Consider the following 13398-nt stretch of genomic DNA (forward strand, 5'->3'; position numbering starts at 1 on the left):
TGCGTCCACATGGCGGTAGGAGCAGGGGGTTACACGTCGGCCCCCGGCACACCGAGGCTGGCTGTGGATCCCACAGGGTTAGGCAGCACGGTAGGGAGCGGTCTGGACAGGTCTCCGAGAGGTTAAAGGTTACATACCCAGGACATCTGTACCAGGAGCAGGGGAGGAAGGAAGCAGCGCGGAGGGAAGGGGGGGGGAGGGAGAAAGAAAAAAGGGGAGGGGAAAAAAGGAGTGAATTGAACTGATCATCCCAGGAGTCAATGCGTCAGGCCCCGCCCCAGCCCAGCCCAGTGGGGTCAGCAGCCGCAGCTCACGCAAGCCCTGTTAGTCACCCCGCTACGCGACAGCACCAGTGCCCAGGAGACCCGAAACACGCCCCGGCCCTGCTGAATGGGAGTCATCGAGGCGCGTCACAACCCAGCATGCACTGGGGGGGCCCTGCTTGGTGTGGCCAAGCATCCCAGCATGCCTCGGGGCATGAGCGGCACCACCGGGCCTCTCTTTCCATCTAGCACAAGCAGGCGAGAGCAAAGCCAATTGGCCCTGCCCAGGAGCAGGCGAGGCAGGGAGCATGGGCCAGGAGAGCCCTTCCGGACAGGGCCAGGGGAAGAGATGCCCTGGGGCACGGTGGGCATTCCAGGGCCACCCGGGGATGAGGGAGGGGAGGACGCAGGAAGCCGGGGCAGCTCCCAGTGGATACAGTTCCAAGCCAGGCAGGCTTGAAAGGGTTCAACCTCCAAACCAGGCAGTCGGTCTAAGTGAGAGTCAGCCAAAAAACAAAACAGGCCCGGGGTAACCAAGCGGGGCTGGGGTGTGGGAGAGGGTTAAATCCACAGCTCCCCCCTCCCTTACCCCCCACCATGGCCTCACCCAGGCTGGAGCGGGTGCTGGAGCGCTCGATGATGGTGTGCTTGCTGGGATTGTTCAGCACGGAGCGCTTGGCCAGGGAGATATCGGCCGTCACCCGCGTGATGGAGATTCTGAGAGGGACAGAGCGAGGAAGAGAGCATGAAGGGGGGAGGGGGGCCTCTGGCATTCGCCGTGACCCCCAGCAGGGTGCCCGCCCCACCAGGGCCAGACAACAGGACCCCAAAGGAGCCCTGGGGGCAGAAGTCAGGGTGTGAACCCCGGCACCTTGGGGTCAGAATCCCCACAGGGGGAACAACGCCATCTGGGCTGCTCACTGCTGCCTGCCCGGCAAGGGGGCACAAGGCGAGAGGGCCGGACTCCTGGGTTCTCGTGCAGACAGAGTGCTTGGAGAGCCTCCGATGAAGATGGCTGGGGATGGGATAGGGGATAGTCTAGCTCAGACAGAGTGTCCTGCGTGCGGCCGACACGCTGGGATCTCTCTCTGTCGGACCCTATGGAGCCTGTCGCCGTGGTGACCAGGCGCTTGCATGGGGCGACGCCCGGAAACTGGGATTTTGAGTAAAACGCCATTTCCCTAGTGCCCAAAAAGGGCCGCGACGGGGGGGCGGGGCGGCGGGGTGGGGGAGTTGGCAGCATCTGTCCAAGGAGCCCCCGCACCTGCCGTCGAAACGATGCTTCAGGAAATCGAAGAGGGCTTTCTGCATCATGTCCGTCACCTGGGGAGAGAGGGGGACGATGGAGTCAGGCACCTGGGGGGCGGGAGGGAGGGGGAGTCGGGATTCACCGCATCAAGGTGGGTGGGCATGGGGGTGGAGGGGGGTTAGAAAAAGAGAGAGCAATGGACATCGGAGAGGTGGGCAGTGATTTCAGAGGTCAGATGCCACTGGCTCCCCCTGGCACAGACCCTCACGCCTGATCACTGTCACTGGAGAAAGCCCTCTCTGATACGATCAGTGTGGAGAGGGAGACAGAGCAGATGGGTCCCGGAGATGGAGAGAGGAGGGCATGGGCAGATGCAGAGGTGGAGTGGGGCAAGACAGGGAGGGTGGGGGGGAGTCGGTGAGACGGGAGGGGAGGGGGAAGAGGGAATGGCCGAGTGGATGGATGGACAGACAGATGGGGATGGGTGAAACAGGGTGAATGAGATCAAGGGTCACCTGCTCCCCAGGAAGTTGCTGAACATTCCACCTTCCCAGCCTGCCCCCCCCCCCCCCTGCACCCGCCCCAGGCTCACCTCGTACCCCTTCAAGGACGGCCCCACAAGAATGATCGGCCGCATGGAGGGCACCACGTCATACGGCGGCACATGCTCCGCCTGCCGGAGAGGGCAAAAGACAAGGTGTGACGTGTGCCCGGGGGGAGTCATCGGCCCAGGGGATCCAACCCCCATGGGGGCACTACAAAACCCAAGTGCCCTGCAGGGTAGGGGGAAAGCTGGCATCTTCTTGCGCTCAGGCTACCCAGCTCATGCTGATGCCCCCTTGGCTAGGGGCCGGATGGCCATGCTGGGAGGTTCTGCCTTTCTGCCATCATGGCCCAGCGCAGGTGGTGGCATTGGGTGCCGGGAGAGGGGAGCTGGTGGCATGGGAACACCCATGCTGTTGGCTCTGGTACACCGCTGGTGGAGGAGAAGCCAGGTGGGGAAGGATCATTATGGGGTCCCGGGCCCGCCCCCACCCTTTACAGGCAGGTCAAGTAAAGCCCTTTTACTCACCGATTTCTGCTTCTGCTTGGCTATGTCCAGTGATCACCATTAATGGGGCGGGGAGGGGGCAGGCGAGAGAAGATAAACAAGGCATGCGTGTTATTGACAGGTCACGCCAGCAGACACGCAGCGGCAGCGGGGAGGTTTCTGTAGCCGGCGGTGTGGGAAATGGGGACAGGCAGGGGAGGGGGCTCTGGAACCTGGCTCAGACTGCAAGAAGGAATGGGGGGGGGGGGGGTTTAAAGGGGGGGGGGGTGACCACGGGGGGGGGGGATGGCTTGGCTCCCACATGTGTCCCGCAGGTGCTACACAGCTCCCCCCTGCTCTCCACTTCACACCCGCCCTCTTCAATCCACACACCCTTGTTGGGGTTACACCCTGGCACTGCGAACACCCTCCCCCCTTGGCAGCACCAATGCCCTCCTCCCCTGCCCCCTTGGCTCACAGGCCCTTGCCCCCAGGCTGCCCCCCCTTGCCCTGAACTGAATCCCCCCCCAAACTGCTCCCCAGTTCTGTGGATCACTGGGGACCCCTGGGTAAGGAATGTCCTGGAACACCCTGCTGCAGCCCCTGCCCGTGTACTCTAGTGTGCCCCCCGGGCTGCTCAACAAGCAGCATCCCAGCAACCTCCAGGCCACAGGGGCCCAACGGGAGTCCCCCCCCCACCATCTAATGGGGGTAGGATGGGATGGGACAGTCGATGCCACTCCCATGTTTCCTGGGGGGGGGCAGGGAGGGGGAGTGTGCACTGGAACGTACCACTCCCATGCTTTACATGGGGGCGCAGCATTGGCACACTCCATTCCCATGCTTGGAGAACCGCTAGAACATTCCACTCCCAACTTTCGGGGGGGGGCAGCAGAGGCACTGGAACATTCCATTCCCATGCTTGGAGAACCACTAGAACGTTCCACTCCAGAGTTTCATGGGAGGGGGGAGGGAAACACTGGAACAATCCATTCCCATGCTTGGAGAACCGCTAGAACATTCCACTCCCAAATTTCATGGGGGAGGCCACCACTGGAACATTCCATTCCATGCTTTACATGGAGGGGTGGGGGGGGGGAATGCTTTAGACTTCACATGGTGTGAGGAGCTGCCAGAATGTTCCACTCCATGTTTCATGGGGGAGGAGCAGTGCTGGAACATTCCACTCCCATGCTTTATGCTGGGGGCATCGGAACCACTGGAATGTTCCATTCCCGCGTTTCACAGGGGCAAGGCAGCGCTGGACTGCTCCGTTCCCATGCTTCATGTGGGGAGGGTGTCAACAGAATTGCTCTTAACTCATAGGCCATATGTGTGATCACTGGAACATACCATTCCCATGCCTCATGTGCACATGTGTATGGGGGGGCCAGATGGGGGACACCCCCAATGGCTGCCTCCTTCCAGGCCATGCTGGAGACGGGGTTTCCTGGTGTGATGGGGAACACACCCAAAATAGCCTGCAAAGGGGACATCCAGCCCCAGCTATAGGTCCCCTGGTGCCTGTGAGATGCTGCTCTTTCCCCATAGTGTGCCCCACAGTAGGTGAACGACAATGGGACCACGTCCAAACCATGGCCCTTTCTGCCCCCCCTCCCCCCCCGAAACCCAAAGCTCCCCAACCAGGTCAGCGAGCCCCACACACAGGGTGAATCACGGGTATTAGCAGCAGGCGTGAGCGAGGGTGCGGCAGGCGGGTGCAGAGCCCCGCTCTGGGCTCCTTTACCTTCTTAAAGAAGGGGATGTGCTTGACGTTGGAGGGGGACGTGGTGACACTGCTGACGCTAGCCTTAGGGGATCGGGGGTTCTCCAGGCCCTCAGCCTCCTCCAGCTCTAAGTCAAGGGCGTCTAGGTCATAAGCTAAATGAGTCATGTCCAGAGTACCTGGGGGGCAGAATGGGGGGAGGGAGAAAACAAAAAGAAAGAAAGAAGGGAGGGAGGGAGGGAAGGGAGAAAAAGTAAAACAGAAAAAAAGAAACAGCTGAAAAGAACAAAAGAATGAAAAAATGTACTAAAGGGAGGAGGAAAAAATGATTCAGCGAACAAAAGGGAAAACTGAAAGGAGGGGGGGGGAAACCTGACGCTTCCCTGCAGACAACATAGAGAGGGGGTCAGAGTGGGGGCAGAACCATCAGGTACCCCACCTGCGAGGGCGACAGGGCGGCTGGTAGCAGGTTTCCTCTGCATGCCATGGAGGTGGGCATAAGTGGGCATGTCCAGGGGATGTCTGTGCCCCGGTGGGCAGACCTGGAGCCTTCCTGTGTATACGTCCTTCTGCCTGTGCCCAGTTGCTCATCCACACATGTGCATGACTCTCCATGTGCGTGCCAGCATGTATGGCGGGCCCCACATGCTCAGCCCAGTGCGAGAGCTCGTCAACCCGGCTGCCCATGTGTGGGACCCCCTGGGCACAGCCATGTGCTCCCCGCCAGTCCTTGGGTGCTGTGTATGTGCCTGTGTCTCAGCCCTGGCCTGCGTTTGTAGGGGGCATGGAGATTCCAGGAGCTGCAGTAGGATTGCTGAGAAGAGAGCTGGGCACTTCCAGGCCGGCATCCTTGTCTCTCTGCCACTGGGGCACTAGCTGGTCTCGGGCTAAAGGGGGAAGAGACCTGGCATTTCAGCCCTTTGTTATCGCCAAGGCCACAGCCAGAATCAGCCCCTCTCCATCAGTCTCTCTTAGCGGTGCAGTGAACTTTGCCAGCTGGGGGCTGTCCGCTGTCAAACAGCAAAGGGAGGGGGTGGTCTTACCACTGGCAGGCGGGGTGGGTCTGCGGGTCCCCGTCACCACATCTCCCAGGCTGGAGCTGGAGTTGTCCCCCGATTTGCTGCATGGGGCAGAAAGGCAAGGAGCAGTAAGTGCCCGGAGATAGGGAATTTCCTGCAGGGGGGGGAGCTGTGTGGGGGGGGGGGGGGGGGGGGCATTCTGGGAAGCAACAGAGGGCCCTACCACGGCAAATTCCATGCAAGGGGGAATTGCCCTCCATGCCCAGATTCTGAGAGAGACTTACATCTGGAACCGCAGCACCAGGACAATGCCATGTGCCCATCTAGCCTGATACCTCCTATTCCCCTCCCCCAGCTGGGATCAGACCACTGGGGCCAGAGTCCAGCACTCTCCCACTCACCCAGTGATGTACCAGATCAGATCAAGGGCCCATCTAGACAGCTATTCTCCCTACTGCGCCAGTTCAGACCAATGAGTCCACCTGTTCCTGCACGTTCTTCCTGACCCCTTCCCAGCCAGCACTCAGGTTCTGCCCTGAAGCATGGGGATGGAAGGCCCTTTGTATCCTCAGCTGGTGTCACTGCTGATCCTGGAGCTGGTTCTCCCCTGCCTGGCTCCTTGTGCAGGAGTTTACCACTGAGCAAAGGGAATGATGACCCAAGGTGCCCAATAATGAGCCCACTGGAAGGGCATGTTGATCCTCCTCCCACTCCCAGTCTCTCACTGGAGTGGATTTGCTCAGATGGCTACAGCTGGGTCTGCCTCAGTTACCCATAACCCACTGCTCTCAATCCCCAGGGGGGCCTTCCCCTCTGGTGCCCAGGGCTCCAGGCTGCATGTGGATGCTGCCAACAGCCGCGATTCCCCCTCTCTCCACTCCGCCCGGCTGCTCCACCTTGAGCTCAGGCGGTTTTGCCTCATCTTCTGCTCCTGCAGCATCCTCATGTTCTCCAGCTTGACGGGGCTGGGGATGAACCCCACCTCGCAGCCCTCCTTCACCAGGCGCCCGATCCACCAGTCGTTGTTGTATTTCTGCAGCACGGAGAGAAGAGGGGCCTGAGACACGGTGCCGAGCCCACCCTTCCCCCCCGGACCCGCGCCGAGCCCATCCCCCTCTGCACCGAGCCTGTCCCATCAATGCCATGCTGGGCCCGTGTCCTCTCCATGCCAAACCCACGCCCATCAACACAGTGCCGAGCCGGTTCCCCTGCCGTTGCGGTCCCCAGAGCCCCAGCCTGGCCTGGGCCCGCACCAACCCCTACCTCTTTGATATGCAGGAAGTCCTTGGGTTCGAAGGAGATGGCCATGCCCTGGACCGGCACGTCATCATTGGGGGACGGGTTGTAGCCCACGTTTGTCCTCACGGCAAATGCCACCAGCTTGGTCTGTTTAGCAGATGGGTTAGCGGGGGGAGAGGGAGGGAGGAGAGAGACGCTGGAAGGGCCCGGATCCCCCAGACAGAAGGTTGCGTTACTCTGGCATTTCAGAGAACGCCGTTACCTAGCAGCTGCAGAGACCAGCCAGGAAGGGAGTTAGCAATCCGGGGCCAAATTCTCACCCCTGATCCAGGAACATGGAACAGCCCCAGCCAACTCTCTCTCCTCCCCTCTCCACCATAGGAACCAAGGAGAAGGGGTCCCTCCCCAAAGGAACGGAGTGGACCCCCACCCCAAGAGCTGAGTGGTTCTTGGTCACAACAGCTGCCCCAAAAGAGGACCTGGGCGACCGAGCTGACCCACCTATAGAGGGGCCTGCCAGCGCCAGGGGAGATGGGGAAACCCTGCCTGGCTGGGCGATAAACAGAGGCCTTTGCTCTGCAGGCAATGCCGATCTGGTACCTAGAGCCTTACAGGGCCTTGGCCTTGTCCCTGGTCCCATGGTGCCCTGGTTCTGCTCCCGCACAGAGCTGCGCTAATGGGAGAGGGGCTGGCACGTCTCCTAATGGACATTACACCTCAGCTGCCAGCAGCAGAGCGAGGGGGTGCTGCGGCTGCCTGGCGTGCAAACCCACTGCATCAGGGGGGCGGGGAGAGACAGGGGCCTCATTAGCTAATGGCAGCAGGACTGTGCAGCCAGTGAGCGCTGCTTGGAGAGCAGGGGCTGGGGCAGGGCCGACAGCTCCCCTCTTCCCAGGGAGCCTGGCTGGGGGCAGGGGAGAGGTGTGCACTCAGGCCGGGGAAGAGCATGGGGGCAGAGGTGAGCACCAAGGGGCCGCCCAGGCTCAGCCTGGGATGGAGGGTCCCAGCAGGCCCCTGGGAAGCCTGATGTTCATTGTACAAAGGGGAAACTGAGGCACGGGGAGGTGAGACGTGCCCAAGGTCAGGCAGGGAATAGAACCCTGGAGTCCTGATGCCCAAACACCAGTTGCTGTAACCACTAATCCACACTCCCCTCCCAGAGCGGTCAACTTCACACCCTGATTGTGCCCAGCCCTGGGAAAGCCTCAGGAAGCGATTTTGGTGCCTGGTGTCTTCCTGCTAGCTCAGACAGTGGGGTGACCCACGGGATAGCGGGGGCAGGCTGGGAAAGGGTCTGCCTCCCCCAGGGCCTCTGGCCAGAAGAAGAGAGTGTACCCCGCCCCCCCGTGTGCATATGGCTACAGGGTGCGTCCCCCTGTCCCCAACCTGTAGCAGGACGGCAGCAGCCCCTGGATGAGGTGGGGGGCCCTTCCCCCACTTGGCAGCCAGTGCTAGCTGGCAGCCAGCCCCAGGAGGAAGGGGGGGTAATGGAAGGGCTGGGATACCGCCAGGCGGGGCAGCGCCAGCCCGCAGTCTCCTGGCACCACTCCTCTCCCGAGCCCAGCCCGGGTCAATGAGACGTTTCATCAAGATTAGCCAAATGAATTAGCTGATGGTGGTCCCTGGACGGCGGGATTTATGGCCAGCTGCAGCAAGAACAGCTAGTACCCTGGGTGAGGGGAGGGAGGGAACAGCCAGGGATCCCTGGCACTCGGCTCCCCCTGCAGAGTGGGGCTTTCTGGAACTGGGTTGCGAGTCAAGGCGTCGGCACAGCAATGCAACCTGTTCCGTCGCAGACGGGAAAGGGGCCTGGCCAGAAAGCTGGGGGCTCAACTCCTAGCACCGGGCAGCTTGGCAATGGGGGCGGGGATGAGGCGCAGCTGGGGAAGGAGGAGTTGAACCAACCCCCCCATGCTGGCTCAGCAGGTAGGAAGGCGAAGTGCCAGCCACCAGCTCCCGGACAGCCCGTGTTTCCCTGCGTGGGCCCCCAGCCCGATCAACTTCCACCCCGTGGGCTGGATACCGAAAGGGACCCCTGGTCCCCGCAGCCTGCACAAGGGGATTCAGAGACAGAACCGGAGTGAAGGAACCTCCCCCCTCCCCGCACACGCCCCGGCACCTACTTTGGCCTTCTCCAGCTGTGCCAGGGCCTGGCGCTCGGCCTCCTTCCGCAGCGCCTCGCGATCCTCCTCCAGAGACACATCTGAGTCCGAGGGGCGGCTGGTGTAGGAATCCGCGGAGCCCTGGGGGAGCAAGCACCCGCATCAGAAGGGGGGGAGCCATGGCCACACAGCCGAGTGAGCCCATTTAGAGCAGCAGGAGATACCCAGGGGGATGCACTGATCACCCTGTGAAACTGCGGGGACAGGGCCCAGCTGCCGGCCGCGCTAGAGCCGGTTGGATTTCATTCATTATGCACCCATCACCGTGGCCTCTGGCCACTTTAGAAACAAACCATTGACCAGCACAGCCCATCCCGGGCTGTAGCAACCCCCACCTCTGGCACACGGGGTAAAACCTCCATGGTGTGAGCTACAGACAAGCCCCTAAGGGACCTTACACCCCTGCGGGGCAGGAGGGTTTGTAGGACTCTGGGGCTCTGCCAGCTCTGGAAGGGGAGTGGGGTCCAACATAGTGACTATAGTGCAGGAGTCAGGACTCCTGGGTTCCATTCCCGGCCCTGCCGCTGACTCTCTGTGCCTCAGTTCCCCCTAGCGTGGCGAGGGTTAAGCTGAGTGGCAGGGAACGAGGTGCAGCTGTTCTCACCGCTCTGGGATGGAACGTGATAGCGGGGATGGGACAGGGCAGCGCCAGGCTCGGGGGTGGCATCAGACCCCATGAAAGCACCAGCACTGGCAAGAGAAACAGGGCCACAGGCTGGGAGTGGGGGGGCACCTAGAAACAGACAGTCTCCCTGGGGTAAGGGGCCTGGAAACCCACATCCTTAATGGAGCAGGGGCAGGAGGACCAACAAGGAGTGGGGTGGTGAGTGAGACCCAGGGGCCACCTCTGGGACTGTTCTCTTGTTCCTAGATCTAAAGGGCTGAGTACTGCTGAGCGGGGCCCTCCACATGGGGCAGGAGGGGAGGGGGCAAGGAATGAGGAGGGAGCTGGCCTGGGGCCAAGGGATCCTAGCAAATCCCCTGCCACATCCATGCTATTTCTGAGGCTCCCAGGAAGCCCTGATTGCAGCTTCCAAAGGGTTAATGCCCTGTGCTGGCCAGTGGGTGTCTGATCCAATGGGGAGAGGGTCCCTGGCCTGTCCCACATCCCCAGCATGAGCCGCCTACCCACAGGCTGAGGCCTGCTAACGAAGCTGTCAAAGTGCTCTGCTCCCACCCGGCGCCTCAGCGTCGGGGGTCCCGATGCTGGTGGGGAAACTGAGGCCCCGAGCTTGGCAGTGAACTCAGGGGAGGGAGGAGGCGAAGAGTCCACATGGGGATGGGAGGCATCTGTCCTTTGTGGGGGCAGGCCCCTGCGTTCTGGTGGACCCTGACACACGTCCCCCTGGGGATCAGTGCAGGGGAGACAGGACTGGGCAAGCTCTCGGCCCTGACTGTGACGAATGGCGCTTCCTAGTCACTGGAGAGCCCTGGCAGGGCCGTGAACGCGGGAGCAGGCGCCCAGAGAGAAGGCATCCCAGCTGCTGCCATGGGGCACTGGGTCTGGCGCTGCTCCAGCCTTGCCCAGTCATACCAATACAATGTGGGCACTGAGCTCAGGGGCCGGGTTTGTTCAGGAAATCGGGGCATCCAAGGAAGGGGGGTTAACCGTGAAGGGCAGTTTAGAGAGGCCCCCCGCACTGTTCTCCTAACACCCCTCAATCCCGACCCTCAGTCGCCCCACTATGCCAATTCCTGCCCCCCAACTCTGCCAAGGCCCTGAATCCCGACCCAGTGCCCTGCGGAGCAGAGGCTGCTAATGACCCTGCATCACCAAACAGGTGACCCCCGGGGAAGGGGAGGACCAGCAAACTCATTTCCCTGACTGGCCCGGGGACTCTTGTGTTCTCTTGGGGCACCTCCCGTTTCAGTCCTGCTGCGGGGTTCCCAGACAGCTTCCAAGTCTCCGGGACCCGGGGGCAGAGATGGCAACCCTCAGCCACGCAGCTGCCTCTGCCGGAGCCCCCGAAACATCCGCACTAATTAGTCAGCTCTCAACCCACCCAGCGAGTTTATCTACCTCCCCGGCTGTGTCAGGAATGGGGGAGCAGCACCCCCGGCTGGCAGCTCAGCGGGGATCGAGGAACCGACGGGGCTCCCCTTTAATCACAGGCACTCAGTGCTCGGGATCTAAATTAAACTTGCTGCTTTCTCCGGAACCCCAATAACTGAACGACCCCCAAGGGGCCAGGAGCTGAGGGCAGGGGGCTATTCTCAGGCCAACCAGAGGGGGCGCTGCAGAGCCCCACAGAGCATTTTCCCCCCCCTCGCCCCCCAAACCGTGCCAGCCTCCTCTCAGGGCAGTTCCAGGTGCCCTTCGCTCCCAGCTGGGTTTAAACACACCAGCAGGTTTCACTCGATCAAACATAGATGCATCCTCTAAGGAGGCCCCCCAGAGAGAGTCAATGGGGGGGGGACCTGCTGAGGGGGCCAGCCTGTGCTGTGCGAGGATGGATGGATCTTTGCAAGCCTGGGCTAACATCAGTCAGGAGTGGAGATGATTTAGCTGGATCCGGCTGGAGGGGGACCACCTCCCCGCAGAGACATGCAAACCCTCCCCCCTCCGATTTCCCCTTTCTGGCCCCCCAACTCTGGCCAGGCAGCCCGGGAGCAGGGCTAACCCACACAGACGGGGTTCGAAGCCAAGGTAGCAGTGTACTCACCTCCTCTGAGTCGTCCAGCCAATACAGATACATCCTGGCCGTGAGCGGGGGCACACAGAAGGGGGGGCAGCCCAGCTGGGAGGGGGGCCCCAGTCAGAGGTGCGGAGGGCTTTGGGAGACGAGGCTAGCAGGCAAGGCGGGGAAGCCACGACCCAGTTTTGCTGAGTATCAAGGGCTTCGGGAGTGGGAATCGGCGCCCCGGGGTGGGGTGGGTGGGAGGCCCTGGGGCTGATCTCTCAGAGGTACCATTTGCCCTGCCCCAGGGCTGGGGGAGGCAAGCTCATGAGGAAGTGCTGCCCGGCTTCCCTGCCTCGGACCGGACCGGAGACACCGGCAGGCAGGAGTTGGAAAGAGCCAGGAGCGGATGACGTGGGGCCGGGACGCGATTGGCTCAGCGACCGAGCGAGTGTCATAGATGAGTGGAGCCGGCATGTGGCCCAGCTGGGGACGTGTGCGGGGGATCGCAGGCCCTTTAAGAAGGAGGACGCTGTTCTGAAGCCCTGCAAAGTGAAACGGGGGTGCTGGGAGGGAGCCCTGCCCTGGGGGGAGGGGAACAACCCGCCCAGCTGAGAGGGATTTCTGGACACACGGGGGTTTAGCGAGCAGCTACCGTGCTGGGATGTGCCACGGAGCAAAGGCACTGGATCAGGGGCCAGGGATGGCACCTAGCCCTGGCCGTGCCAACGGGAGCTGTGCTTGGGGTTGCGCAGTCGTGGAGCACACGGAGCCAAAACGAATGGGAATAGGGGATGGGGGGCGAGAGGGAACTGTCTGGATCCAGACTTCCCCAGCAGCCCTTATTTGCTTCTCCAGCCCCTCGACCCAGAGTATTTGAGCCCCTGCCGCATGCTAATGAACTCCAAGAGGTGGGTCAGGATCCAGTGGGGGAAACTGAGGCACAGCGCGGCACCACAGGGCCAGATTTCCAAGTGCGTAGCCCTATGGAAAATCCCACCCCATCGTGGGGGCTGCGCCCTGAAAATTCAGGCCCAAGGTCCCACAGAGATTCAGCGGCGGAGCCGGAATTCGAACGCAGATCTCCTGAGGCCTAGACCACAACCCCGACCCATACCCTTCCTTTCCCGGTTCTCAGCCCTCCAAGAATTTTCCCCTCTCCCCACTAATTCCTTTGTAAACGTGTAGCCGGCAAACAGTCTGTTACTGGTCTGCGACCAGAGGAACCTGTCCCCCCATGACTGGGTACCTCAGAGATCACCAGAATTTCATGGGGGCCGGGAGGGGTCACTGATACATTGACACAGCACAAGATTCCCAATGTGCTTCCCAAGCTCTCTGTAAGCCGTGCCGTCTCCCGCCCCCCGCCATGCAGCCACCTCGGAGTGGAACGCTCAGCAACAAACAGGCAATGGGGGAGTCTGAACCCCCGTGCATGGTCAGGACCTAGGTTTTACATCTCCAGACACAGTCCCTAGAACAGCAGAGCGCCTCCTAGTGCCGAGCTGGAATACTGGGGTCAGCACCGATTCCAAGGGCAGGATGGCCCGTACTGAGCACCCTCATCCCTCTCCCGGAGCATGGCGCCCCCCTAGTGCCACCCTGGAGCATTGGGGTCAGCACTGACCCAGAAGGGAGAGCGTCCCCTCGCCTCTCACTCCCTGATGCCCAAGATAACTATTGCGCAACCCATTGGGAGGAGGGACAATTCCAGCCTGCTCCCTACGACCAGGAATCCCCGCCAGTGCCTCCCCATGCCATGGCGCGTCCTGCTCCTCCCCCACCCGGAGCCTCAGCCCCCAAGCTCCCGGAAGTATTGGGGGGGGGGGGGGCGAAAAAACACACCCACCCAGAGGGCTCCCTGTGCGGGGGGAGGGGGGAGGAGAGGTTCTCTGTACTGAGATCATGGATGGACAGGAATGTGGAAGGGAGGGCAAAGGGGCATCTGGGGGGAGAGTGGGGCAGAGGGGTTATGGGGAATTCTGGCTGGGAAAGAAGCAGGGGCTGGGGGGGCATGGGCTGCAGTAGAAGCGAGGTTCTTGGGGGGGCTGGGAATGGAGCGAGGAGGAAGCAGGAGGTGGAAGAAGGCTGC

General features: G+C 61.8%; 1 protein-coding gene across 1 annotated transcript; it reads right to left on the reverse strand.

Annotated features, from left to right (window-relative positions):
* Positions 1-488: 488 nt before the first annotated feature.
* Positions 489-11384, reverse strand: LOC112113663 (voltage-dependent L-type calcium channel subunit beta-1-like). Its single transcript, XM_026646168.1, has 9 exons — positions 11352-11384; positions 8650-8769; positions 6551-6673; positions 6184-6320; positions 5312-5388; positions 4290-4447; positions 2105-2185; positions 1528-1586; positions 489-980 (listed from the first exon to the last, which is right to left on the reverse strand). Exons 1-9 carry the CDS (start codon positions 11382-11384, stop codon positions 755-757), a joined length of 1014 nt encoding a protein of 337 aa, XP_026501953.1. The 3' UTR covers positions 489-754.
* Positions 11385-13398: the final 2014 nt, after the last annotated feature.

The sequence above is a fragment of the Terrapene carolina genome, unplaced genomic scaffold (genome assembly GCF_002925995.2).
Source record: "Terrapene carolina triunguis isolate 2854851 unplaced genomic scaffold, T_m_triunguis-2.0 Scaffold34240, whole genome shotgun sequence".
Lineage (NCBI taxonomy): Eukaryota > Metazoa > Chordata > Testudines > Emydidae > Terrapene > Terrapene triunguis.

What these genes read in the sequence shown, in the direction of transcription:
- LOC112113663 (XM_026646168.1), bottom strand. Translation starts at nt 11,384, where the DNA reads ATGTATCTGTATTGGCTGGACGACTCAGAGGAG. An exon ending in CAAAACCGCCTGAGCTCAAG is followed by an intron (nt 5,389 to 6,183) that starts GTGGAGCAGCCG and finishes TGCCCCATGCAG; the next exon opens with CAAATCGGGGGACAACTCCA. An exon ending in AAGCATCGTTTCGACGGCAG is followed by an intron (nt 981 to 1,527) that starts GTGCGGGGGCTC and finishes TGTCCCTCTCAG; the next exon opens with AATCTCCATCACGCGGGTGA.